The sequence below is a fragment of the Thamnophis elegans genome, chromosome 8, assembly GCF_009769535.1.
Source record: "Thamnophis elegans isolate rThaEle1 chromosome 8, rThaEle1.pri, whole genome shotgun sequence".
Taxonomy (NCBI): Eukaryota; Metazoa; Chordata; class Lepidosauria; order Squamata; family Colubridae; genus Thamnophis; species Thamnophis elegans.
The window spans coordinates 58878690-58906032 of NC_045548.1; the positions used below are offsets into that span (position 1 = coordinate 58878690).

At 40.2% G+C, this 27343-nt stretch overlaps 1 protein-coding gene and 1 long non-coding RNA gene across 2 annotated transcripts in view; one reads left to right on the top strand and one right to left on the bottom strand.

The window, feature by feature from the left end:
* Positions 1-14054, bottom strand: part of ANGPT1 (angiopoietin 1) — a 146103-nt gene extending 132049 nt beyond the window's left edge. Inside the window, exon 1 of the mRNA XM_032222839.1 lies at positions 13632-14054. Within this exon, the coding sequence (XP_032078730.1) occupies positions 13632-13928 (297 nt within the window). The 5' untranslated portion in view covers positions 13929-14054. The remainder of the gene's footprint in view (positions 1-13631) is intronic.
* Positions 14053-27343, top strand: part of LOC116512374 — a 63578-nt gene continuing 50287 nt past the window's right edge. The window contains exons 1-2 of the long non-coding RNA XR_004255877.1: positions 14053-14866; positions 17587-17676. This is a non-coding gene — a long non-coding RNA (uncharacterized LOC116512374). The remainder of the gene's footprint in view (positions 14867-17586; positions 17677-27343) is intronic.

Consider the following 27343-nt stretch of genomic DNA (forward strand, 5'->3'; position numbering starts at 1 on the left):
TCTCAGTGCTGATTGCCATTAAAACCTTGTATGATATGGAAGTCCTAGCAAGATCTCAATATGTAATAACTTAAACATCCCTAAGAACATACATTGCTCACTATAGTTTATTTATTCTTCTTAATATATCTCTTTAAAACCACTCCTGTATAGCTCTTGGAGTTTTGAAAGATTTATATGTCATTCCTAAAATGAAAAACATCAAGGAAGGAAAAGCAAAAGAGAAAATATAAGTCACGGGGAAACGCAGGAAAGGGTATAAATTGAAATATTGCATTTCTCTTAGAAGCTACAATTTAAAATATTTTATCCTTCCATTTTTGGAGACTGTCTAATCAGGCTGAAATATGATTCAATTTTAGTTGTGTATCAGTTGGTCACTTATTTTTGATTACCCCAATCTTTTCTAATTCTGAATATAATCTACTTCATGGGATCACTTTCCCAGTAGCTTCGTATTTGAATATGTTCTCCAGGAAAAAAAAAACATTTTTTTACATTCACAGTTTATAGTTTAACATATTTATTTCAATGGGAAACTGAAATGCAAAATTCTGAACTTGCAGCCTGCAAAATGCCAATAGGTTTCAATAGCAAAAAGTTCGTGCAGTTCAGGGTTGAACTGTAGAGGCCCTTGATACATTCAAAGCTTGGTTATTATCCTTAGCAATATAGCAATAGCAGTTAGACTTATATACCGCTTCATAGGGCTTTCAGCCCTCTCTAAGCGGTTTACAGAGTCAGCATATTGCCCCCACAGTCTGGGTCCTCATTTTACCCACCTCGGAAGGATGGAAGGCTGAGTCAACTGCAGCTAACAGTCAGCTGAAGTGGCTGCAGTACTGCACTCTAACCACTGTGCCACCTCGGCTCTATCCTTCTGTCTGTCCTTCAGACATTTTATTACCCAAATAGATAACATTATCAATGCTAAGTAATGAAATGTCTGCAATAAAACAACCAAACTCAGAGAGAACCAAGGACCCCACAAATAGGTTTATTAACTGAAAAACAAACAAAAACTATTTTGAAATATTAATTATAGTAAAAACAGACAACCAATCACCATCAATCATCATAATGGATCTGGAGCAAATAGGGATTCTCTTGGTCAAAATGTTTTTTGTAACACACATATGCTGTTTCTATAGATTATAATCCATAACTTGATCTGTCTCCCTTGGACCTCTGAAAGAGGCAGACTGCCCTATTTCTTTAAGACTGGAGAGACAATATGGAAAATTTTAAAGAAGTATTTTTGTTGTGGAGAACCAAAAAAAAAATAGTTGGCTGTATAGAATTCCATGTGTGCTACAAGCATTGGGTCCAGAAGAAGCCAAAAATTAGGTGTTCCAATGGTCTTAATTCCAGTGGGACTTTCAAGAATCTAAATGCATATACAACTCCAGCTGATTTCTAAACAAAAACCAAATGATACATTTACCCATTTTTATCCAACTGCTGAAAAAACAAACTCATGCCAGCCAGCTACTCTTTGTTGTTTGGCATCTTGCTATGTTTACAGTGATGACAAATTCTAAATAAACTGCAGATTGTCTTAGATTAAAATATTGTTAAATCTGTTTGCTGATTTCTATGGATCTAAAACTGTGGATTCAGGAAGGTTTTTGTCCATAATGATTTAAATACAGAGGACCCTATGTTAATAGGTAATGGTAAAGGTTCCCCTCGCGCATACGTGCTAGTCGTTCCCAACTCTAGGGATGGCAGTGCTCATCTAAGTTTCAAAGCTGAAGCTTTGAAAATGTCCGAAGACATTCCGTGGTCATGTCGCCAGCATGACTAAATGCCGAAGGTGCATGGAACGCTGTTACCTTCCCACAAAAGGTGGCTCCTATTTTTCTACTTGCATTTTTTACATGCATCTGAAGTGCTAGGTTGGCCAAAGCTGGGACAAGTAACGGGAGCTCACTCCATTACACGGTGCTGGGGATTCGAACCGCCAAACTGCTGACCTTTAGTCTTTTAGCCACTGAGCCATCATGTCCCTATGTTAACAGAGGTGTTCAAAATAGGTCTCTGAGTCCAGTAAGGGGCAACTAGAAAGACATAGAAGCAAACACCAAGGAAGGAAAAAAAGGATAGTCCGTTATGATATGGATCTTCTTCAAATCCTAGCAAACATTTGGAAAGACTAAAGAATACTGTGGATTTAAAAGGATTTGAAAGTTGCTTTTTGTTTGTGAAAAGGCCTTTTCGTATAACCACTTGCATATACATCCATGTGTTTCAATTGCTGCCAAATCTGTTGGTCTTTACCAACAGTTTACATGTTGGGCGCCCCAAGACTCATTGTGGGCATTTTGAATTATCTCTGTGGGTTTCTGGTATTTGAAGAAATAAAGCCTTTAACAACTTTCAACCACATGAATGGAAGAAAAAATATTTAATGTTAAAAGCTGCCAGCTATTTTATTTTGGAAGACCAACTGCATTGATTTGGGGTGGGGGTGGCGGAATGCTTATTCTACCATTGCAATCATTGACAGCCTGACTTTCTTCTTGGCTACTGTGTTTACCCAAAAATAAGACAGGGTCTTATTTTCTTTTGCCCCACAAAATATGGCCTTGGGCTTATTATAGGGGGAGGGCTTATTGTTTTGGGGTTACCAGGCAGCTGTTCCCTTGCAAACTGGCTTCCTAAGAGCCGGGCACAGCCTCAGCGGTTAAGCAGCCATGAGGTGACCATGCTCATGAGCAACCACCCGGCAAACCCCCTCTCCAGCCGGGCAGAGCGCCATTCATTGACCTAAGGGGTATCCCTAAGGTGCCAAAGCACATGGTGCTGTGCCCTCTCCTCAGCTCCTGCGTCTTGGACATTAGGGATATCCCCTAGGTCACTGCATGGAGCTCTGCCCAGCTGGAGAAGGGGGTTGCGCGAGCGCTTGTTCCACCCCCAGCAAGCATGCCTCCCAGCCTCACCATGCCCTAGCCCAGCTCTGCCTGCACGGCCAGGGGCCGCTGCCATGCTCCGAGCATAACTTCTTCTCCAGCTTCCAAACTCCAAAACTCAGCTGCCGAGTCTCCCAGCAGCAGCCGCTCTAGGAGTGCGGTCTATGGTTGTGGGCTGGCTGCTGGACAGAGAGTCTTCTAGCAGGCAGCCCACAACCATAGACCACACTCCTAGAGTGGCCACTGCTGAACGACTCAGCAGCCGAGTTTTGGAGTTTGGAAGCCAAAGAAGAAGTTATCCTCGGAGCCCAGTGCTGGTGCCCTGGCCCTCCAGGGAGAGCTGGGCCAAGGCATGGTGAGGCTGGGAGGCATGCTTGCTGGAGGCAACACAGGTGCTTGCGCAACCCCCTTCCCCAGCCGGACAGAGCTCCATGCACTGACCTAGGGGGTATCACTAATGTGCCAAGCTGTGGGAGCTGGGAAGGCTTGGCACCTTCGGGATACTGCTAAGTCGGTGAGCTGTGCTCTGCCTGACCGGAGCGCGGGGGGGGGGTTGTCCAGGGGGCTTATTTTTGGGGGTGGGCTTATATTTTTGCCCATGTGAAAAATGTGGCAAGGCGTTAGTTTCAGGACATGTCATATTTTTGGGGAAACACGGTAACTATTCCAAGACATTAGGAGAAAATCTAATTCCTTACCCCTTCATAATGACAGTTGCACCATGGGGAAACTTCTTTTTCCAAGCCAGAAGACAACAACACTTTGCTTGCTTTTAAAGCTCAGTGGAACAGTTTGTGCTTTTTGTACAGAAACATCCAGTTCCACTCCTAACATCTTCAATTCAAACTAAGAACGAGCCGCTAACATTGAAGGACTTTATTAGAAAACTAGGAGTATATAAATCAAAAGATCCAGGAATAGAGAAAGTAGGTCAATAATTTCAGTAGGGTAAAATATTCCTATACACTAATGAAAACAGAATAGGAATGAGAGGAAAAGGCATAATTCTGCATATCCTCACATTTAATTTTTCTTAAATTTTACACACTCCAGTTAACATTCACACAGACACTTGTAGCATGCAAGAAGGATTTGTGTGAAAAAAAGAAATGGCTATAAAAATAACACATCGAAGTTTTTTTGTAAAAATACTTGTTAGAAATCCTTGCTTGCAAAAGAAAAATATACTATGCAAACTGACCCAGAGAATAAAGGGCAAATGTGCATAGCACTGCCAGGGTTCTTCTTGTGTCCAATTTTGCCTTTAAACAAACAAACAAAACGCTGCAACTGACGTGAAGAGGACTAAATCAAAAGTTTATGATCAGATTATGAAAGTAACCAAAATTGATATATGCCTTTATTCCTAGAACTAAGTCGAGAAAGCTCAAGAATAGATCAGTACTGGAGGGCCAAAATAAATGATCCCAACTCTTTAACAATTATGACCTAGTGACCACATATGGCCAATAGAATGTAGATGGACAGTTGAGAATCTCCTTCAATGTCTATCACTCTCCTTGATGAGTTATGAGTTATGAGAGTTTATTTATATGCCGCCCTTTTCCCTGGGGGGACTCAGGGCGGCTTACAACTCAAAGGGGGGGGGGATGATGTCTATCTATGTTGCTTGCTGGGTGCTGCTCAAGTCATTTGTTTTGTGAGAAGATAAAGATATATAAATTGAGTAAATAAATATATAATCTGAGACTACTGTACTTCCTTTGCTTTTTTTTGCAAGCACACACATTTGGGCATCTGGGTTTGTGATAGTGGTGAATATCTATAGCTCGGGTGTAGGGTGACGGTGTAGGCTCATTCTCTGAGCTTGTGAGTTGGTTTCCAAATGTTTCATTACCAGGCTATGTAAGATCTTTAGTGGAATTTAGGGAATGACAGTGACTGTGTTCTTCTGTTTATAAGGGCTTTGTGTGGTTAGCAGGGCTTGTGATGGGAAGGTCACTTCAGGTGAGGATCATGTCAGGTGAGGGTCTTGTCATGGGTCTTGCAATGGGTCAGGTGTGGGTCAAATCAAGGGAGGGTCTTGTCATGGATCAGGTATGGGTCTTCTCTTGGACTCTCAGCCTGATAGCATCTAGTTAGCATCATGTTGCCATTTATTTCCTGTACTGAACTCTATTTCTCACTCACTAGCCCTTCGGTGGCCCCGTTTTTTGGCTGCTGATGTGAATGTCAGGTCAGTCTGCAGAAAGGCTCCCTCATCTTATTACAGATGAGAAGACTGACCTAGTGTGCTTCACTGAAACTTTCTTGGGTGCCAAGAAAGTGTTACCCATTTTAAAAAGTGGGTTTTGGGGTGGCATCAGCAAAAGCTCCCAGGCAGCAGTGGGAGAGTAGCTATGGTTATCTTAGAGACATTACTCCATAAACAAATAAATGCAAGATGGTTAAGTTTGGCTGTAGGAATCAATAGGAACCACTGCTATTGTCTCAGCCTCCCTGCTGCATAGCAACTTCCCTGCCAAAGTTCCTGGTGCTGGTGACTCTTCATCTTTTGTTCAGGATATGGTAGTATGACTTCAAACAGAACTAGTGCTCAGTTTGGGGGTCCTTCTGGATTCAGGGCTCCTATTTGAGGAACAGATGGCAACTCTTTGGAGGTTCTGCTGACAAGTTACTCATACTTTAGTCACCTCCCGAGTGTACTACTGCAATGCACCCAACGTGGAGCTGCCTTTGAAGAGAATTAGCAAGTCACAACTGTTTAAAAATGCTGTACTGAGGACAGGGATGAGTACTCTTGCTGTGCACACATTATGCCTCAGCTTTGTGAGCTGCATGGTCTACCAATATGCTTCCAAGTGCATTTAAACTTGCTGGTAGTCACCTATAAAGTCCATTATGGAATAAAGCTGGGTTATTTGCAGACTTCCTCTTCCAACCCATTAGATTCCTATGCAGAACAAGCATGTCACAGGCCCTGTCAATTCAAGGTCATCTGAATGAAGCCAGGAAGAGAGCTATTCTCTTACACCACTTCCCCTGTGGAACACCATCCCCTCCAGTAGTTGAGATTGGCTACAATTCTGTTGGCCTTCCCCAACATGGATGAAGACATGGCTATGTTCCCAGACTTGGAGGACAGATTGTCAGGTTCAGCTTAAGGAATGATTATATTAATTGTGGTTTGATTGCTATTTAACCCTGGCTAGAAGTATTTTATTTCCACTTGGTTGTGTTTCTAACTCTTGTTAACTATGCCGAGCCACCAGGGTGAGATGGGCAGCCACATAAATGTAATTAACAAAACAAGCCAATCTTCCTTTCTGATGTAGTTGTGGAATCTTAAACCAGATTCTAGTTTTCCAGTTTGTTTGTGTGTTTACATTTCATGTTTCTAGACCATTTATCTCCATCAGGGAAGGATTCTGGATAGTGTACAGTATAATAAAGGTAAAGGTAAAGGTTCCTTTCGCATATATATGCTAGTCGTTCCCGACTCTAGGGGGCGGTGCTCATCTCTGTTTCAAAGCCAAAGAACCAGCACTGTCCAAAGACGTCTCCATGGTCATGTGGCCGGTATGACTAAATGCTAAAGGCACATGGAAAACTATTAACTTCTCACCAAAGTGGTTCCTATTTTTCTACTTGCATTTTTACGTACTTTCCAATTGCTAGGTTGGCAGAAGCTGGGACAAGTAATGGGAGCTCAGTCCATTATGCAGCGCTAAGGATTCGAGCTGCTGAACTGCCAACCTTCTGAACGACAAGCTCAGTGTCTTAGTCGCTAAACCACTGAGCGTCCCTATGTACAGTATAATATCACCATATAAAATTAGAATTAAAATATTAAAGTTGTCTCACCTACACGATCTTTCAAATATTTAATCAGAGGTTGATCTGGCTGGCCCTCAACAGCTCCTTTATGACATTGTTGACAGTATTACAGTGTGCAATGCATAGAGGGTCTTCTCAGCAATGCAACAGAACACAAATAACATTTGGCATAAACTGTGAGTGTGTGTGTGTGTGTGTGTGTGTGTGCACGCGTGTGTGTATTTAAGAGTGATAACACTCATTTTATTTGAAAGTTTTATGTATCAGCTGTTCTATTCAGATGTTTGGAACAAATGACCTTGTGAAGGTTATCTTAAGGCTCCTTAGGAAAGAATTACCTATCCTTTAGGAAAATAACCTATTACTTACCGTCCTATTAATCAAAGTATTTTTGATGCTCAGGATACCTTGTTTTAGAACACACAATCATTGTGTTTCTGGAGCAGGATGGCAAATGCTTATTCCGGTAGAGTTGCATGTGAAGAAAAATCAGGTGATAAAGCAGTCATACTGAGGAAAGGCTAATACCACCAGAGATGTAACAGAGACAGCATGGTGGAAAAAAGCTCTCAAAATCTTAAAGTAGTGATATTGCTGTAGAAGATTTGTTAGGTTGGGATTAGAGAAGAATGTAAAGGTTATAATGCTCACTTCATATCTGAGCTGGATAATCAAGCCACATTGACAGAGAATTAAGGGGAATGGATGAATTAGGCAGGGATGTTTACTGAACTTTTCTGTAGCTAATAGTTTTACATAATTCATATGGGAATGTTAGTTCCATTGTATATCTATTATGTGAAATATTAACTCATTCAACCTTTGTTCAGTTCTTTTAGCTGTATTCATTATCATTGTCCACAAACTAACTTTAGATTAATGATATTGCTAAATTTCATAGTTTCCTGACTTGGAATACAGTCCTTAGAGATTCCTAGTACTGCCCCTCTAAACACAGCATACCATAACTTTCCACTATAACTTATTTCCCCACATAGCAGCAAATTCTTCTTTTCTTGAAACATTTAAGAAGTCCACATCATTGGCAATGCCAAGAACACTAAGAAATGCATGGTTGGCCTGCCATGTCACCCAAAAATAAATAAAGGAAGAGTGGAAGAAAGGCAGGAGTTCATAGGGTGAGAGGTGAAGAGGCTGATTCACAATATGTTCTGCATCATTAGAAATTAAATGAAGCCTGTAAAATATTTATCATTAGAAAAGATTGCTCTCCAGTGCCTTAAAGAAATAGGGAGAGTTTATTCTGGGAAATGAGTAGTATCCATAGGGATAAGCATCAACATAACACAATGAAGGCCACAATGTCATGACCCATCATCAAAAACAAAAGATTTGCTTTTGCAATGTGCATTATGAATATGTTTTGTTGTTTCCTTCACTTTACCATTTTATGGACTGTGCTGGCACCTGAGGACACCAGAACTATCCTGGGAATACCTTGGAACATTACAATCCTCTCCCCCATTGGCCAGCCAGATTGAAATAGCCACTGCAGAAGGTCTGTGCAAAGGGTGTTCCATGTCCCCAAACCTTAGCCTCTTTCCTGTAGTGGAGACATTTCCTACCACTCTTTCTCTCAAGTTCTTTGCCCTGGAGGACTGACAAGCGAAATGAAAGAATTGGTGGAATTATGAGGTGATTAGTTTATCCAAGGTAAAGGTTCCCCTCGCACATATGTGCTAGTTGTTCCTGACTCTAGGAACAGCAACAACAACAACAACAACAATAACAACAACAACAACGAAAAGGGGGGAAGTAGTGGCTCAGCAGCTAAGATGCTTGTCGATTAAAAGGTTGGCAGTTTGGCGGTTCAAATCCCTAGCGCCACATAAAGTAACAAGCTCCCGTTACTTGTCCCAGCTTCTGCCAACCTAGCAGTTCGAAAGCATGTAAAAATGCAAGTAGAAATAATAGGAAGGTAACAGCATTGTGTGTGCCTTCAGGGTTTAGTCCTGCCAGCCACAAGACCACAGAGACATCTTCGGACAGCGCTGGCTCTTCAGCTTTGAAATGGAGATGAGCACCGCCCCCTAGAGTTGGAAATGACTAGCACATATGTGCAAGGGGAATCTTTACCTTTACCTTTAGTTAATCCAAGACAGGGCTCGTCTTAAACTAAATCTAACTCCTTTAACAAACTGGGTCAGTGATCAATTTTTGAAGTTCCTACCATAGATTGACCCACTAATGTGTTGTGGGAATGGGGCCACTATTTCTCAAAGGGTACTTAAGTGATAAAATAGGGGATTCACTGTACAGCAACCTGAACTCTTTAGTTGAAAGTGGCATATGAAATGGGCAGGCGGGCAGGCAAGATAAATAGTTGGATGTGGTGAGAAAAAGATCCACGTGCAAGAAAAATTAAGATTCCTTCAGCTGTATGTACTGATGTTCTAAGGGCAGAATAGTACTATAGGAAATAAGTTGTAGGGCAGTGCGTGAAAGAAAGACTAGATTGCACAGGATTCTTGACGTCACAAAACACTAACTTTGTGTAACATGGTTAAATGTCTTAAAAGTCTAATCAAATTTTGTGTTCACATAATACATGTCACAAAGCATTATAATTTTGCATAACATGGTTAAATGTCTTAAAAGTCTGAACCCAATTTTGTCTTTACACAATAAAATGAGATATAAACTAGCTCTACGATGAATTTCACATAGTCTAAAAATGTGAAAACAAAACTAAGCTGATGCTAAGTATATACGGGACCTCTAGACCCTTAACTGACTAGGTTAGGTCAATTCTATTACTCACATGAGAGTGTGTTTTCCTCTACAATCATAGCGGCACTGACCTACCATCTTCCTTATTAAATATGATAAACAAAATCAGTAAAAAAAAAAATCAATGTAAGGGCAGAATCACAAGTGAATAGGATACTATGTGTATATGTTTTTAATGTCCACTTAATCAAGGAAGTTTTTTTTTTTTACTTTTACACAGGGATGTCACCAAATTTAAAATGAGGGGAGAAAAACTAACCAAGGGTCAGAGTGCAATAATAATAATATATAACATCTTCAAATAGTGCTGGGAAATCCTTCTGCCTACAACCCTGAAGAGCCACTGCTGGTTTGTGCAGATGGGAGGTAGACAACCTGTTGCCCTCCAGATGTTTTGGATCACATCTCCCTTTCACTATAATCAACACAGACATTAATCAGGAGATATGAAATCAGTCCAAAACTTCCATAGGAAATTATGTATCTTATCTAATTGTAGAGAAATTGTGATTTTTATATTCCTCATTTCCTTATTTTAAACTATCCATTTTTCATTTGAGTAGAACTCAATCAGTTTCTAGGTTTTATATGCACTATCTAAAACACCATCTCTCAAATTAGATCTTCCCAAAGTTGTTGGACTTCAACTCCTATAATTCCCATCCAGAAGAGGACATATGGGAATTGAAATTTGTCACATCTGGAAGACACCAGGATAGGAAAAGGATAAATGGATACCATACAAACATCTGCACAGTTGTGAAGCTATTTGTGGTTCTTTTGGTACCATACATTTGGGTTAGTTCAGCATGGGAAAAAAATGCTGAAAAATTGCCAAGCTAAAAATTTTCAGACAGTTCTTCTTTGACAAAGTTTAAACACTGAAATTACAACCTAACTGCACAACAGCCAGTTATTGCAAGGAATAAAAAAAAACACAGCATGTGGTCAGTTTAATGCTGTTAGAAGAAACATGGCAGATATGAAACCCAGAGTTAAATAGTGAAGGAAGTTATCCTTGTTAAAACAAATACATTGAAGAAAAAGCTGTAAATATGTTTACTAAGAATCTTCTAGTAGTTTTGGCAAAAGTTGATTGTTGCTAAACTGAATTGTCTTCCAGCCAATCATATCAACATTAATAATGGGATATGCAAATTTCATTGGATAAATATTAATACATAATTGTTTACAGCCAGACAGGGGAATTTCCAGTTTGATTTGAATTGACAGTTCAGTGTAAGAAGAGCTTTCAAATATTTCTTTTTCCAATATTTAAAAAAAGTTTAAGATACATTTCTTCTAGATTAGCTAAACTAAGAACCTTACAATGTCAGCTTGCCAGTTAAACATGTTTCACTTTCAATCCCCTTTTCAAAGTGTAAAGATTGTATTATGTGTGTATACTTATCTTATGTTCTAATACTAAACAGTTTTAATGAATGTGATATATTACAGCAACTGCTCGAAAACACAGATAGATGCAAGCACTGTGCAATACTGCATATGTGTGTGATATATATATCAATTGATGCCTTGGATCACAGCCACAGAAGCAGCAATGTTTCTAATTTGCTCATCTGCAGCAATGTATTTTCAAATAGAACGTTACTAGAAATGACAGCTTTAAAAAGTCATTCAGGAATATAAATCTGAGCTTCAATGCATTTCATGTTTTCAGTTACATATTCTTTGCTATTAAAATTACAGTCCCAATGTCCTGTATAGACAGCAACAATGAAACAAATGGACTAAATAAACCAAGATTTGACAGCTGAAGGCTACAGAGACACTTGCAACACCCAAACAACTTTTTCAGACTTCCAAAGCTACCTATCTTCATAGTTTCTGAAAGATGTCACTCCTGCCAACACAGAGTATGTGGCCAAAAAGAGATTTAACCTAGTGTGAAATAAAAGGGAACCCACACACCCCTTCAATTTAATCTCCCAAACCAAGGAAAACAGTCAGAAATATCCTGGTTTCCCAATCCCTGCATCTATCATATCTGTAAAATGTTAAGTTGGACCCTGGGCATCAAATTTTTATCTCCCTTGGACTATGCATAAACTGTTGTAAAGTACTCAGAGAGTCCGATAGGAATGACTCATGCTTTATTCTACGGAATAGCACTGAAGAAAGATATGTGATGTTTATCCACCTGCTAAACATTTTTAAAGCAACTCAGGGGAAACCTTTCCTCCACTTTCTAAATTTGGAGAGCCACTGAAGAATGCAAGCCTTGGAGATACGGTTTTGCTGCTAAGTGTCTGCTCATCACCTATTTTCTTTTCAAGCATGATGGTCGGCTGCAAATCAAAGGATTCCACTGCCCTCCAAAGACTTATTTTTCTGTTTGCAAAGTTCAGAAGCAAAAGAGTGAGCTTAGTTCAGTCCCTAGTGGTGAACTGCAGAACACAAACAATTTCCTACACATGATTTTGCAAGGCAGTCTTTTTCAGAAGGAAAGGAAAAGGAGAATCTCTTGCCTCGCAGAAAAGTTTGCGCAAACAGCCACCAATGAATGAATGAATGAGTAGACTGCATCACATTTCAAGGTCTTACATGAAAGCCTTGCTAAACCCAGATGTGCAGTTTCAAGATGAAGTCCTACACATGTTGAATTAGGAGTCACCCTTGTTTACTTCTGTGGGACTAATCCCCTCTTATGAAGAGAGAAAGGGAATGCAGTCCATCCTATGAGAACCCATCTCATCAAAGCGGAACCTTGAGGTTTCCACCAGAGCAATTCTTCCAATTGCTACCTAAATGTGGAAATGAACCATAGCCACCCGACAGCCTTTCAAAAACCAATAATAATAATAATAATCTTTGGCGAGCCTATCTTGATGTGACTCAAAAGTACATTTTGTCATTTTAAAATGCATGAAGGTTTGTACTGGCTAAAGGAGAAACAAGCTTCCTGCCTGGACAAGGAGAAGTGAATGCAAATTGGTAGGACCAGATTTTGATTAAAAGTTTGGAATGAGAAATTTTACAGGGTGACACAGACTGCCTGGGCAGCTGGAGGCTTTCAAACAGAGCTAGGGAGCCTTCTTTCAGGGAGGTCTTTCTTTGAGCAGTGGGCTGGACTGGATGACTTCCAACCCACTTCCAACGCTAGCATTCTATGATAGATTAAGTAAACAGTTACATGTTCGCCTTCTAAGAATGAAATTCTATGTGCTATTCTCTCAGAGTAAGTCCTATAAAAAAAACACTTTTGGGACCCATTTGTGAGAAAGTATCCTGAACATACAGTGCTGCACATGCTTATTTTTTTAACATTCATTTCGAGTTTCAGTGAACACAGGATACACCACTTTGGTTAATTAATGAAGAGTGTGTGGAACGCACAACACAGAGGAAGCCTCTCAATGTTCATTTAGTTTCTTATAACTGCCAAAGTGATTGCAAACAACTTAGGACAGGTCCACCACAAGCCTGATTCAAAATATGAGCAGCTCTTAAAATTAGAATTCGTTATCAGTTCTCCTGATTTTTTTTAAAAAAATACTCCTGTTTTCACTATAGTTCTACACAGTGCCAAGCATTTTCACTGAAGGACACATCTAACATTGCTAACAGGCAGCAAGATTTTTGCTTAAATGAATCCAAAAGTTATAAGAGGAGTCCAACCGTTTATTTCTGTGCTACAATGCACTAAACAGTTAATTTTACTTAAAACCATTCATTTCTGAGCTAGCACAGTGTCAAAGGTTGCTCCAGTGATAATGGATTCTGTTAACCTTTGATGTTTGTTGTCCCATGCACACGGTTCTGTTTTTTATTTTTTTTAATAAGAGCCTACGGACAAAACATACTAACCACAGGTATTTCAAATAACATGGAAATCATTCCTAAAACACCTTGTAGAATGTACTTGTCAAGTTACTTTTAACACTCAGCACATCAAGCTATCCACCTGGCCATAGATCAATAGCTACCTCGGCTGAAGGTCCTTGAATTTCTTTAAATCAGTTTGAAACCAACAAGCCAATATCTGCCAATCTGTCATCAAACTTTTGCTGCCAGTCATTCTCACTGAACCAATTTTCAGAGTGTCCCTAGTTGGCGAGGGCAGCAAACGTAACATCTGCATCAGAATGGTACATGCATCATGCAGGAATCAATACAGGTGCTTGAGCAGCTCCAAAGGGAAGAACTTACCTTTTGTAGCCACTGAGTGTAATTTTCCATGACATGCTCCAGCCGCTGCAGTTTCTGGGAGGAGAAATCTGTCTCGATGTGAGGGGCATCCCTTTGCAGCGCATTGGTGTTGTATTGGTCAGAAGAGCTTTCGCGACAGTTTCCATCCTGTTCAGGAAGTATGAACGTGTAGGTGCACTGTCCGTGCTGAATCCGATTATACCTTCGTCCATTGGACTCCGGAGCCCGGCGTGGACTAGTGCAGTTGATGTGCTTCAGAAGAGAAGCAAGGAAAACAAACCAAACGAAAATGGTCATGTTACTAGCCCTCTTCTGTCCTGCTCTTGACACCTTGATCCAAGCCTCCTCTCCTCGCCTTTGCCTTCCTTTCCCCCCTCCCTCTTTTTAATGTTTGCTTTGCCTTTAAGGATTTGTTTAGGGGATCAAAAGATAAGGAAAAGGGAAGAAGGTTCAGAAAATAATAGTGAGCTTTTCTTAAAAAAAAAAAAGATTATATCTAAATCTCAATGCTTCCTTAGCTAAAGCAGGAGCAATTTATTGCATGGTAGCAGAGATTTATCGTTTCCTCTCTGTTATACTTCAGCATGCAGGCTCCTGGACTCAACTGCCCAGGCATAGCCTCCGAGTCTTTCTTCTACTCGAGCTGCCGCTGAACTGCTATTTTGTCGGAGACCTCAGTGTGTTTTATTAAGGTTGTACATTCAAGCCAAGTTGGAAGCTGGCAGCCTTTCACAAGATGACTTGACAGGAATGTGTGTGTGAGTGTGTCAGGGATGCTTGATGCATTTTGGCAAAGAGGGATCATCTTACAGGCTGGCTCGAAACATGCCCTCTAACATGTACGCCTGCTTAGCTCCTCCTGCACACGAGAGGACTGAGACCGTTTGCCTAAGCTGAACAAGCCTGACAGTCCACCTTAATAGACTTCCTACTTGGAGACTGAACTATTAAAATGTACTTAGAGGGACCAAGCTTGTTTTAATCCCTCCCAAGTAAACATTAACATACAGACCAGTGCACATGGAAAATATCTGCTGCTATCCTGGAAGGGTTAGGAGACTGTGTGGCTCTTTTTGGAAATGCTAAATTGGGGAAGGAACTGAGAAATGAAGGAATAAAGGATGAGATTGCCAGTGCAGAAAGATTGCTTCTCTTACTTAAGGCACAGAAACTTTGCTATATCAGAGATGTCATCAAATGCATTGAAACAATTCCTAGGAAAAAGTCATCGCAAGGTAATGCCTTTGCCTTTTGCTAGACATAAAACGTGTTTGCATGGTTAATGTGGGAAATGCAAGCAATGGGATTTTTTTTCCCTCCATTGACCTTAAGATTTCAAATACTGAGACATGGATAACATGAACTTTATGGACCTGCGTAAATAGTACAGCTATACTTTGAGCTTTGGGGATAGCAATTTCCCCTTGCGTACTCTTTTGTATATGTCTTTTTAAATGGGAGAGATGCCTAAAGCCACAATGACAGACCCCCTAATTCCACTTGCAACCAAGTATCTCCTGCATTGCACAGGATTACGAGCAAGAGATACTGAGTTTCCCACCCCATCAATTTAAAGAATTATCCCACCATTGCTGTGACAATATACTATAACTTCAGCTTCTAAAGTATTATATTTAACACTGTGATGGCTGGACAATGCTACAAACTATAAGTGTGGATAGTCTCATAACCTGATTTATGTATTCTCTATATAATGAGCTTTTGTCCCCCCTCGAATGGTATGGTTGTTGTGTGTTTTAAATTGTGGTATTGTTTTGTTCGTGTTCTTTTTTCCTTATTTGTACCCCCCCCTTGACTTGGGTTGTGAGCCGCCCTGAGTCCCCTTCGGGGGGAAAGGGCAGCATAGAAATATAATAAATTCAATTCAAATTCAATTCAATATATATCTAGGTTGGGAGCCCAACATGTTTCTACCCATGTTGGGCTACTCATTCCATCCAATATGAAAAGGTTCCCAGAGTGTATACTGACTCCATTCATAATGTTTAGATTATATCAACTATTCCAGTGCAGATGACCAGTATCTGCATGCTGGCAAAGTGAATTCATTGAAACTCTATATTCATTAGGCAAAGAAAAGTATAGATCATGCAGGCAATTTCAGTTCATCAAAATTGGAAAATAAAGCCATCAATTATGATCCTGCTTCCTGGAGGCTGAACAGTTGCAAGTACTCGACATGGCTAGTCTAGTGAAGAGAAGGACCAGTATTCCAATGATAGCAGTATTCCAATATTTGAGGGGCTGCCACAGAGAGAAAGGGGGAAATCTATTTTCCAAAGCCCCCAAGGCCAGACAAGGAACAATGGATGGAAATTTATCAAGGAGAGATTCAACCTAGAAATAAGAAGAAATTTTCTGACAGTGAAAACAATTAACCAATGGAACAGCTTGACTTCAGAAGAGGTGGGTGCTTCAACACTGGAGACTATCAAGAAGAGACTGGGTAGCCACTTGGCAGAAATGGTATATGGTCTCTTGCTTGAATAGGAGTTGGACTAGACAACCTACAAGATGCCTTCCAACTCTGTTATTCTGTATTCTCCACAAATTGATTAAGCCCACATTACTCACTTGCATAGAATAATCTTCAACATTATTTCAATGTTGCAAAGTAGGAAAGTTGTTTTGCATTGATGAACTATCAATTAAAGAGTTCTCTGTGGTTGTGTATTTTTTTAGCATTTTTCAAACTATACATTGGAAAACCCCAAATATTCCTGTATGGCTGATTCAGCCTCTATAACTGATATACATTTTCAGTAGACCTCTGTAAACTATCAAGGCTGTCATTGTTGTAAGTTTTGCTTTCTGCTTTTCTATTGTAACTATTAGATAAATGGTACATAACCAAAATATATCTTTTATAGTTTCGTTAAAAAATAAGAAAAAAAACTAATTTTTTTAAAGAAAGGAAAGGAAATTGTTTTTCACCCATGACATTTAGGTCTCTTAGACACAGTTCCACCCCAGCTGGCATCACCTCTTTTATAAAATTATGTTGAGTGAAGCTTTTATTCTAAAAGGGTTTGGCATCTTATGTTCTTGGGTGCCATTGTGCAATCTCATCATGGTGCAGAGGTTCAAGACAAGCAAAAGTTTTTCCAACTCTCACCACCTTGCTCAGTTTATTTTGTGAGATCTTGTAAAAGGTAATGTTTCTCCTTGCAGATATGTGCTAGTAGTTCCTGAGTCCAGGGGGTGGTGCTCATCTCTCTTTCAAAGCCAAAGAACCAGCACTGTCCAAAGACATCTCCATGGTCATGTGGCCGGCATGACTAAATGCTAAAGGCACATGGAACGCTGTTAACTTCCCACCAAAGGTGGTTCCTATTTTTCTACTTGAATTTTTGTGTGCTTTCGAACTGCTAGGTTGGCAGAAGCTGGGACAAGTAACGGGAGTCACTCCATTAGCAATATAGCAATAGCAGTAGACTTATATACCGCTTCATAGGCCTTTCAGGCCTCTCTAAGCGGTTTACAGAGAGTCAGCATATTGCCCCCAACAATCTGGGTCCTCATTTTACCCACCTCGGAAGGATGGAAGGCTGAGTCAACCCTGAGCCGGTGAGATTTGAACCGCTGACCTGCTGATCTAGCAGTAGCCTGCAGTGCTGCATTTAACCACTGCGCCACCTTGGCTCATGGTGCTAGGGATTTGAACTGCTGAACTGCTGATCTTTCTGATCAACAAGCTCAGCATCTTAGCCACTGAGCCACCGCTTCCCTTTGAGCCACTATACCTAATTTTTTAATTGCTTATTGTTTTGAATTTGAATTCAGTTTAAAGTTTCTGAGATTTGATGGAATGATCTGAAAAATAATTATTTATGCCTCTTCCACTGAATAGATTTCTAATTATCCCTATCACTATGATTTCCCCATTGCATAAGTTTGTAACATTATTCAGTTGTCTTATGGTTTCTTCTTTCAGGTACCTGTACACTTATTCAAAGACACAATTCAGAATACCTGAAGGAGGATTTGAGTAGGCATCAACTTTATTGACTTTGCAGCACCAAAGGTAATGCTATTCTTCCAAGACATATTAATCCGTTAAATGTTGAATTTTTATGCTTCATTGCAGCATTTTAAATTCTCTGGCTGTAGTTTTGTCTACTTCATTGCATATTTTAATGATTATCTTTATTTTATTGCCAATCTGAGATATTACTCAAAATGTGTGTGGTAATTATGGTGAATTACATGTGTTATAAACTGCCTGGGAAAATGCTGCTTTGAAGGATGGTATGCACATATGCAAAGCAAAATAAATATAAATAATATTGTGCAGAAGATTGCATGAGGAAAAAAATTAACTTCTTTGCTGGTACCAAACCAATCAGCAAACTACCCTGCATCTGTCTTGGCCAATAACTGTCTTTCCTCACTTTTGTTTTGTAGCAATGAAATTTGATCATGTAAAATGGAGTAAGTGTATTCTCTTACGGTGTCTGGAGGGACTAATCAGGTCTGATTAATGAGATTGTTAGTTAGGATCCACTCATTCTGTTTGGGTGGCCATTTACTCCAAAGTTTTCTGGAACATATAGTATTCTCCTGGATGCCACACCTTTCCAGAAATGCAGGGAAGATTGCTAATTGGGGATTTAAGGGTGTAAGAGATTGGACTTGCTTGTGCCAAGAGCTGCACAAAGGATGTCTTGGGGGGGGGGGTAACTGTAAGATTGTATTTACTGCATTTTGATGAAATGACTTCTCATTTTCTTTATGGACAAGTTACTCAGAGTTTATAATTTCGACCCTTCCCATGATAGATTTCCTCAGCTGCAGGTTTTGGAATAGCTTTCTTCAAGGACCAAATAAATTATAACATAGAAACTGAAGTCCTTTAGTTATTTGCTGGATCCAGACAATGCTCTTTTAAAATTACTTTCCCCAAACTAAACTAGAAGATCCTACCTTATCTTAAGAATGTCGCTTTGTATATTGATACAGTGGAGCAAGAAATGCAATTTTTCATTTCCAAACAAATGGAAACCAAAGAAAGAGCCAATTGCTCTGGATAGTTTTGAGTCGAGCCCAACCCCACTTGAAGTGGAACCAAATCAAAAAGGAAATGATGCTAAGACTCCCATAGCTGGGCTGTAGAAACCTGAGCCACTACTGATGATTAGATAACATCAGGTGATTGTCAACTGTTAATGTCTGCATAGATAGATTTTCTCCAAATGAATCTGCCCCCATCTGGTCTTTCAAGTCTTCCACTGTTTGCTGTGTAACTTAGTCCATCCACTTTGATGCTAGTCAACTTCTTCTCCTTTTTCTTTCCACCTTTTCCAGCATTAGAACCTCCTTTCGGCTAAGTATTTACAAAATGTGTCCAACATATGATAGCAACAGCAATAGCATTTAGATTTATATACTGCTTCACAGTGCTTTACAGCCCTCCTCCAAGGGGTTTACAGAATCCATGTATTGTCCTCAACGTTCTGGATCCTCATTTTACCAACCTCGGAAGAATGGAAGGCTGAGTCAACCTTGAGCAGTGACACTCGAACTGCCGAACTGCTGGCAGCTGGCAGTCAGCAGAGGTAGCCTGCGATACTGCATTCTAACCACTGCCCCACCACGGCTGATCATTTGAGCTTGGTGATTTGTTCCTGAAGTGACCAACTCTAAGTTCATTTGTTTGAGGGTGTACTTGTTTGTTTTCTTGGTTGTCCACAGCATCCTCAGGGAAGTGGTGAAATTCATTTTTTTTTACTACTGGTTCTGTGGCTTGATGGACATGGCAGGGGAAGGATACTGCAAAATCTCCATTCCCACCCCACTCTGGGTCCAGTCAGATGTGGTATTTGCCAGTTCTCCAAACTACTCAAAATTTCCACTACCGGTTCTCCATAACCTGTCAGAACCTGCTGAATTTCACTCCTGCCTCCGGGTTGTCTCTAAACCAAAGTTCACAAATACTCTTCCAATCCTGATGCTTTAAAGTCCAATTTTTGTTTCCTAAGGTATCATGGGAATACCATTACTTGAACTAATTTGATCTTTGTGGTATAGACACAACATGGCATTTAAATATCTGTCAGCCTCTACTTTGCTTGCTTGCTATTGGCTGCCATAGAAACAGGGAGGGTGGGGGTTTAAGGTATTTGGGAAGGGAACCATATGGTACTGGAGGAGTTATCAGAGAGGGTTGAATCTCACCATCTTCTACCCATGCTGATGGCCTGTGTTTGGACTTGGTGAAGGTCAACCGTCTCTGAATACCAACTGAACAAAAAGTTTTGAAGATGTAACTCAGATGACACCTTAGGGAGGTGAAGATTGGTTATTGGGTTGGGGTGACTTGGGGGAGGGTGCTCGGTAAACATTTGATATATACTTGTTTGAGCCTTTTTGGCTCAGATCTTGATTTTCTTTTGCTGCTATCTTTTCATAACCAGTAAACATATCTTTAATTCCACAAACAATGGAATTGGGAATTTTCTTTCTTGGTTATTGATGGAGGCATGCCTGACATTAAGCAAGATCTCCTTTTGCACTATCCCAGAGCTAAAACCTTCCTTGGGGAGTGCACATAAAGGAAAAAATAAATAACCCCTCCTCCAAAGAAGATGTCCAATCCATGCAGTGACCTGGCAAACATGGCAGCTACCAGATCCTCCTATCTCCTGGAAACAGAACAGATGGCTGAACTGGATTTGGAGGAATGGTCTGTCCTTCCCAGATGGTCATTGGGAGTGGGGCAGAGGAGTGATCCTGAAGAGAGTCCGGCCAGAGTTACCACCAGACAATGCTGGAAACCAGAGGCTGGCTGGCAGAAAGCCGAACAAGAGGACCTCATGATGACCCATGCTCTGAAATTTCTTCAGGAGGTGTGGGAGAAGTGCCATTTCCATGAAAGCAGCACTGAGAGGGAAGTTGAATTTGCTGAGCAGGAGGAGAGATATGTGGATGACTTGTCTAACCTTGGGATGGCCTTGGGGGCAGACAGCGGAGCTGATCCAGATGGAGGAGCCCCAGATGCAGCAGCAGCAGCCACTTGAGTCCCTCCAAGGGGGGGTGAGTGGGCCCCCGCAGATGCCGAATGCCAAAGATTCCTCCCCTTGGAGTGAAGTATGGAGAGGATCCCAAAGAACTTTGGATTTTCCTGGTCTAGGTTTGGAATTACATGCAACAATATACAGAGGATTTTCCATCAGAGAAAACCAAAGTAAGAGCTGTTACTATGGCATTGGAGAACAAAGCGGCAGCTTGGATGGTTGCTTTGCATAATGATTACTCCCCCCTGCTGAGGGATTACAATGTGTTTATGACAGCCCTGGGGAAGCACTTTGATGAACTCCCCACCGATCGGAAAGCGAGAACCAGGATGACAACCCTAACTCAGGGGAGAAGGCCGGTGGCTGAGTACACCCAAGAATTTCGTGAGTTGCCTATGCATATGTGGGGGTGGTCTGAGGAGGCTTTAATGGAAAGCGTTGTTTCAGAAAATCTTTCAGTACAGAAAAATCTGACAAATTCTTCCTTTATTTGATGCCTTTCCTAGGAGGATTTCATAAAACAGAAACAACTAGCCATGTCCTCTTGAAAATTGCTGCCTTTAGAAATCAGAGTTATAGTCCTGCTTCTGATCTGTTCATTTGGTTGTCCTAACTTTGGCCATTCCATTTGAAACAGTGTGTATTCTGCAGCTGATGGTCAGTTTGACGTATTTCTGTGATTTTGCTTTTTATTAGGTTCCTTAATCCATCTTAAAGACTTTGCTAGATGCCATGAAGTTTACAGGACTGAGAATTAAAATGTGCAAGCTTCATGATAAACCTGCTCATGTTCCTGCGATGCTTGTGCTGTGATTGACTTTTCACAGACCCAGATTAACCATGAAGTAGAATAAGCTTAAGGTATCAAGGGAAGTGGGGACCTAACAGAGTTTTCTTTCTCATAGCTCTCATGCCTTTACCACTTCACTGCCATGCCATATTCAACTTTAGTTTTCAGGATTTATTCTGTCTTAAGTCAAGCAATGGAACGGATGAGGGTCACTATTGTTAACCTGTGCTTAGGGTATCAGTTGGCCTTATCCATCCCTGAGTTTAGAGGGCAGATTTGATACACCGTTCTTTTTGATTGTTTAACATTTTTATTGAGTTATAAAGTATTATGAAATGCAAAATGCAAAGTAAATAGAAAAGCCATGGGGTGGGAAAGGGGAAAGAAAAGTGAGGAATGATAAGAAAAAAAGAGAAAAAGAATAGAAAAATATTAGACAATATGATAAGGGTATAAGTATTAAGAAAGAAATTTATAAACTGAGGGCCTTCACTGATAATCTGGTTATATTTTTACAGGACCCAAAAATAATATAGACATTTGATAAGGAAACTGAATGAGTTTGAGGCTTTAGCAGGTTTCAAAATAAATAAACAGAAAACAACAATGGCGATCCAGAATATATCTTCTCGGAGCAAATGATATATTGAATAAAAAGTTGGATTTTAGGGTTGAGAAAAAGGTTAAATATTTAGGGTTTATGTTGACAAATACAAATATAAAACTGTTTCAAAATTGTAAATTGTAAATTTAATGAATTTATATGCCACCCAATCCCGAAGGACTCCGGGCGGCTTACATAAAAAAAAAAAACTGAAGAGAATACAAAAAATATAAAATAGAGAAGAAAGCAGGTTAAAAATACACATCATGCACTCAGTCTTAGTGGGGCTGGACCTCAGTCATGAGGTCAATAGCCCCAGGCCTGCCGGAATAGCCAGGTCTTAGTAGCCTTACGGAAGGCGAGAGAGTGGGCAGGGCCCAGATCTCTGGGAGTAGATCGTTCCATAGGGCCGGGGCAGCTACAGAGAATGCCCTCCCCCAAGGAGCCGCCAGACGACATTGTCTAGTCGATGGCACCTGGAGGAGGCCCATCCTGTGAGATCTTATCGGACGCTGGGAGTTATGTGGCAGGAGACGGTCTCATAGATATCCAAGTCCTAAGCCATGTAGGGCTTTAAAGATGATAACCAGCATAACTATGTCCCTCTTTGGAAGGATATTAAACAGGATTTACAAAGATGGGGTAAATTGCGTTTACCACTATTGGGTAGAATTTCTGTAATTAAGATTAATATCTTACCAAAGATGCTTTTTTATTTCAGATGTTACCAATACTTACAACTGATGATACACCATTCTTTTCAATCTCTTCCAGTCTTTTTTAATGCTACTTGGATTTTATATAATATGCCATATTTTAGCCATCTGAATGTAATTTTATCTTCTATTCAATATTGATTTTCATTATATATTCATCTTTGTCATAATTTGCTCTTATCTGTGTTTCTGTATTTCCTCTTTCTCATAGAACGCTAGAAGTTTCCAAGGTGGAAAAGTCAGAACTTTCCAGTATTCACTGAGACCAATAAATTATGTTTATCAGAAAGATAAGATTTCACATCATGAACCTGGGGTAGTAAGTCTTTATCTATACATGTTCTGTGGAGATATGCTGTTGGAGAGATGTAATTTTAATCAATTGTTCTGTCTGTTAGTTGTGAAGTCATGTCCGACCCATCACGACCCCATGGACAATGTTCCTCCATGCCTTCCTGTCCACTACCATCCTCTGGAGTCCACTTAAACTCATAGGTACTGCTTCGATGACTCCATCCAGATACTTCATTCTCTGTCATCTCCTTCTTCTTTCGCTCTCAATCTTTCCCATCATTAGGCTCTTCTCTAGTGAGTCTTTCCTTCTCATTAGGGGGACAAAGTATTTGAGTTTGATCTTCAGGATCTGGCCTTCTAAAGAGCAATCAGGGTTGATCTCCTCTAGGACTGGCCGGTTTGAATTCCTTGCAGTCCAAGGGACTTGCAGGAGTCTTCTCCAGCATCATAGTTCAAGGCCTCAATTCTTTGGTGTTCAGCCTTTCTTATGGTCCAAATTTCACAGCCATATATTGCAACTGGGGAAACCATAGCCTTGACTATATGCACTTTTGCTGGCAGTATGATGTCTCTGCTTTCTAGTATGCTGTCTAGATTTGCCATAGCTATCCTCCCCAGGAACAAATGTCTTTTAATTTCTTGGCTGCAATCCCCACCTGTGGTGATCTTCGAGCCCAGGAAAATAAAATCTGTCACTACCTCTCTTCCCCATCTATTTGCCAGGAATTGAGAGGGTCGGATGCCATAGATTATTGCTAGATATATAAGCACCCTTTGACATTCTGCCAGAAGTGGAGTGATTCAAATGAACATTGCCTAGATCTCTTCTTCCTATAATTGAAAGACAAGAACATGAATATCATCCTGCTGTGGATTAGTATAGCTTTAACAAAGTGACCTGTATTACATATCTGTTTATGGGGGTTTAGTATGTATAGAACTATTCAGCAAATTTATGTTGTACTCTCATGTGCTATCTGACTAAGGCCAGAACTGGATAGTAAAGGAACACTTAATAGGAAAAATGTCTTCAGTTCTTTTATTACTAGAAATCAACATCTGGTAATTCTGTCTTAGATAAGTAGAAGTATTTTCCCAATGTTGGCAGGGTTGTCCTAATGCATTGGCCTGATGGGCACTTGCCCATGGGCCCCACAAGCATAGGGACCCCATAATATTCTGTGTATGTTAACCTTTCAATGCACCTTGTATCATATAAATACGGCAACATATTTATTACATTTTACTGTAGTGTTATTAATATTAACATGCATTCATAGAAAATAACATTGGTTTTTTTTGTAGATGATGAGATGAGCCCACACATTTTATCGACCATTTACATTTTTAATCCTGTAAGTAGTTGTTGTAAGTGCCCCAGTACACTGCTTTGCCTGGGACCCATAATGCTGTTAAGACAGCCCTGAATGTAGGGCATTGAGAAGGCACTTATATATTCTTATTGTTTTTTATTGGCAATCTACTACCACCATGCTTTGATTTTGGCAGCTTACTGATTGTTACAGTACAACTGCTCTACTTTATTGTAGTACATAAAACATCCAGACCACCTTTCAAATGAATTTGTTTTTAACAACTACATAGTTTTCTTTTTGTCTTATTCACCTTAGTTTTTTTTTAGTGTTATTCTATCTCTTTTTGTGCACAACTTTAGGAAATTAGAGCAAGAATTACTCGCAAATCACATAGGAGACTTTCCTTAAAAATGTATCCAGAATTTCATGCCAAGAGAAATTAATTCAAGGTTGGAAAAAAACGAGGAACTAAGCAAAGTCCAACTTGATAGATTCATCCAAATCTAATTTTTTACAGAGAGTTTTATATAATCTGGGGAAATATGCAATTCGCCACCACCACAATGCATTCTGATTTGAATACCTAAGGAGAACTTAATAGAATCTTTGCTTGAATATGGACTACAGGGATCACTTTCAATCTGACTTCAAAGCATGTGGCTCTTGCTTTTGCCCCAAGCCTCCCTTTTCCTTCTATTCTTGTTTCAACTGCTAATTATTTTGGATTGTGAAAAGAGCACCCTCAGACAGAAGGCAGCTACACAGGATTAGAAGATAAGTAAGCAACCATGCAGACACAGAGAGAAAAGACAAAAAGGCAGACAAAATTCAGATTCAAGTATTACAACTATGTCTTATTTAAGCAAGGAGGCTTATTAAGGAAAGATCACTTTTTTATATAGACTACTTGGCTTGCCACCATTTTTCTATTTATTTTTACACTTAGCCTTTAGTTGCATGCTTTGATGCACTGGGAATATAGATGTAATGGAAAAATTAAACTTTCAGCACTTGGCTAAAGTGAAGACATTCATAGATAAAAATATATATTTAGACTTAAACATCTATATTTGCTTCTATAAATCAAAGACTGACATCACAGATCCATATAGGTGTTAGATAAATTGTCGTCAGAAGAGAAACTAATAGCAACCACAAGAAATTAATTTAAAAACATTGGCAAATGTTTTTTTAAAAAATGGAACAGTTTAAAGAATAGCCAAATCTCAGAGACCTGTCAAATGAACGACAAGATCTTGTGTGAGATCTTGTAATATTTTAGTATGATGTTTCCTGGGATCTTTAAAAAACTGACAGCAAAATTCACCCATCTTGTGAAATTATAGGTGATTTGAAGAGGAGTATTTGGTTTTCAAAGAGCCTTTATTGTTGAGAGTCAGAGTTTTTAAAATGTTTCAAGATTGGACAATGCATATTTCCGAGTTGTATCATTGTTGTGATCCCAAACTCCCGATTTATGACAATAGACTGACAACACATTTTTGCCTCTTGCTTCAAATGGATACATAATAAGCTTCATTAGGTCTATACTATTGCCCAACTGAAATAGAGTACGGGAATTTGTTGATTGGCAAAAAATATAATGTTGCCTATTTATTTTGGGTTGAAGAAGGGTCTTACAATCATTATATTATTTAGCAACACATATTTATGTAAGTTGCCACATGCATAACTGTTGTATAGTAAAGAAAGTCCTCGCTCTTGCGAATGACAGCTCGGTAGCAGCCAGGCGCGTCTTAGCCAATCAGACGCGCCTGTCAGTTGCCGAGCTGTCAAGCGCGAGTCTGCCTTTTATATTCCAGCAGACTCGCGCTTGACAGCTCGGCAACTGACTGCCAGGAGAGGTCGTAGACTGCTCTTGGGGCGGCAAAGGACCTTGCGGTGGCAAACATCTCTGGTCCACAAGCAGTTAAAAAGAAGCCACATTTTCTTGCTTGTGAGTAGCCCTGGCGGTTGTTCGCAATCAGGAAGCATTCAAATCTCTCTAGGAATGCTTCCCAAGTCTCACCTCCAACCCTAAAAGGGGCAAAAATCGGCATGCCAGCCATCACAGTTAATTTTAGATCTGTAATAAAATTGAAGAAAGTCTAGTGTTGATTATCTTCTGGTTACAGGTCCCCAGTCCTCGTCGTCAGTATTGTATCTTCAGAATGAAGACAGAGGCTCGTTGTAACGGTAACACTGTAACCACTTTAATTCACTATTAACTTTGTAACAAGTAACGCAAGTAGACCGGGCTGGACGCGCGGTAAACAGAAAGAATATAACAGTAGACTGGGTAGTCTGTGAAGTAGATAGGGAGGTCTGTGTGGTAGACCGGTGTCTTCGGCAGCTCTGAGTAGACCGGTATGTTCGGCTGTTGCGAAGTAGATCGGGTGGCGGTTGGAAAGAGCCTGCCTTTTATATTCCAGCAGACTCGCGCTTGACAGCTCGGCAACTGACAGGCGCATCTGATTGGCTAAGATGTGCCTGGCTGCTACCGAGCTGTCATTCGCAAGAGCGGGGACTTTCTTTACTATACAACAATAACAATGGCAGGATTCAAAAAAATTTATTATTGGTTCTGTGGGCATGGCTTGGTGGGCGTGGCAGGGGAAGGATACTGTAAAATCTCCATTCCCTCCCCATTCCAGGGGAAGGTTACTGCAAAATCCCCATTCCCTCCCAATCAGCTGGGATGCAGGAGGCAGAGAATATACGGGGGCGGGGCCAGTCAGAGGTGGTATTTACTGGTTCTCTGAACTACTCAAAATTTCCACTACCGGTTCTCCGAAACTGCTGAATACCACCTCTGATGCATAATCAATAAATTTTGCTGTTAAAAAAAAATACTACAATTCACAAGCATCATTTATAGCAATAGCAATAGCAGTAGACTTATATACCGCTTCATAGGGCTTTCAGCCCTCTCTAAGCGGTTTACAGAGAGTCAGCATA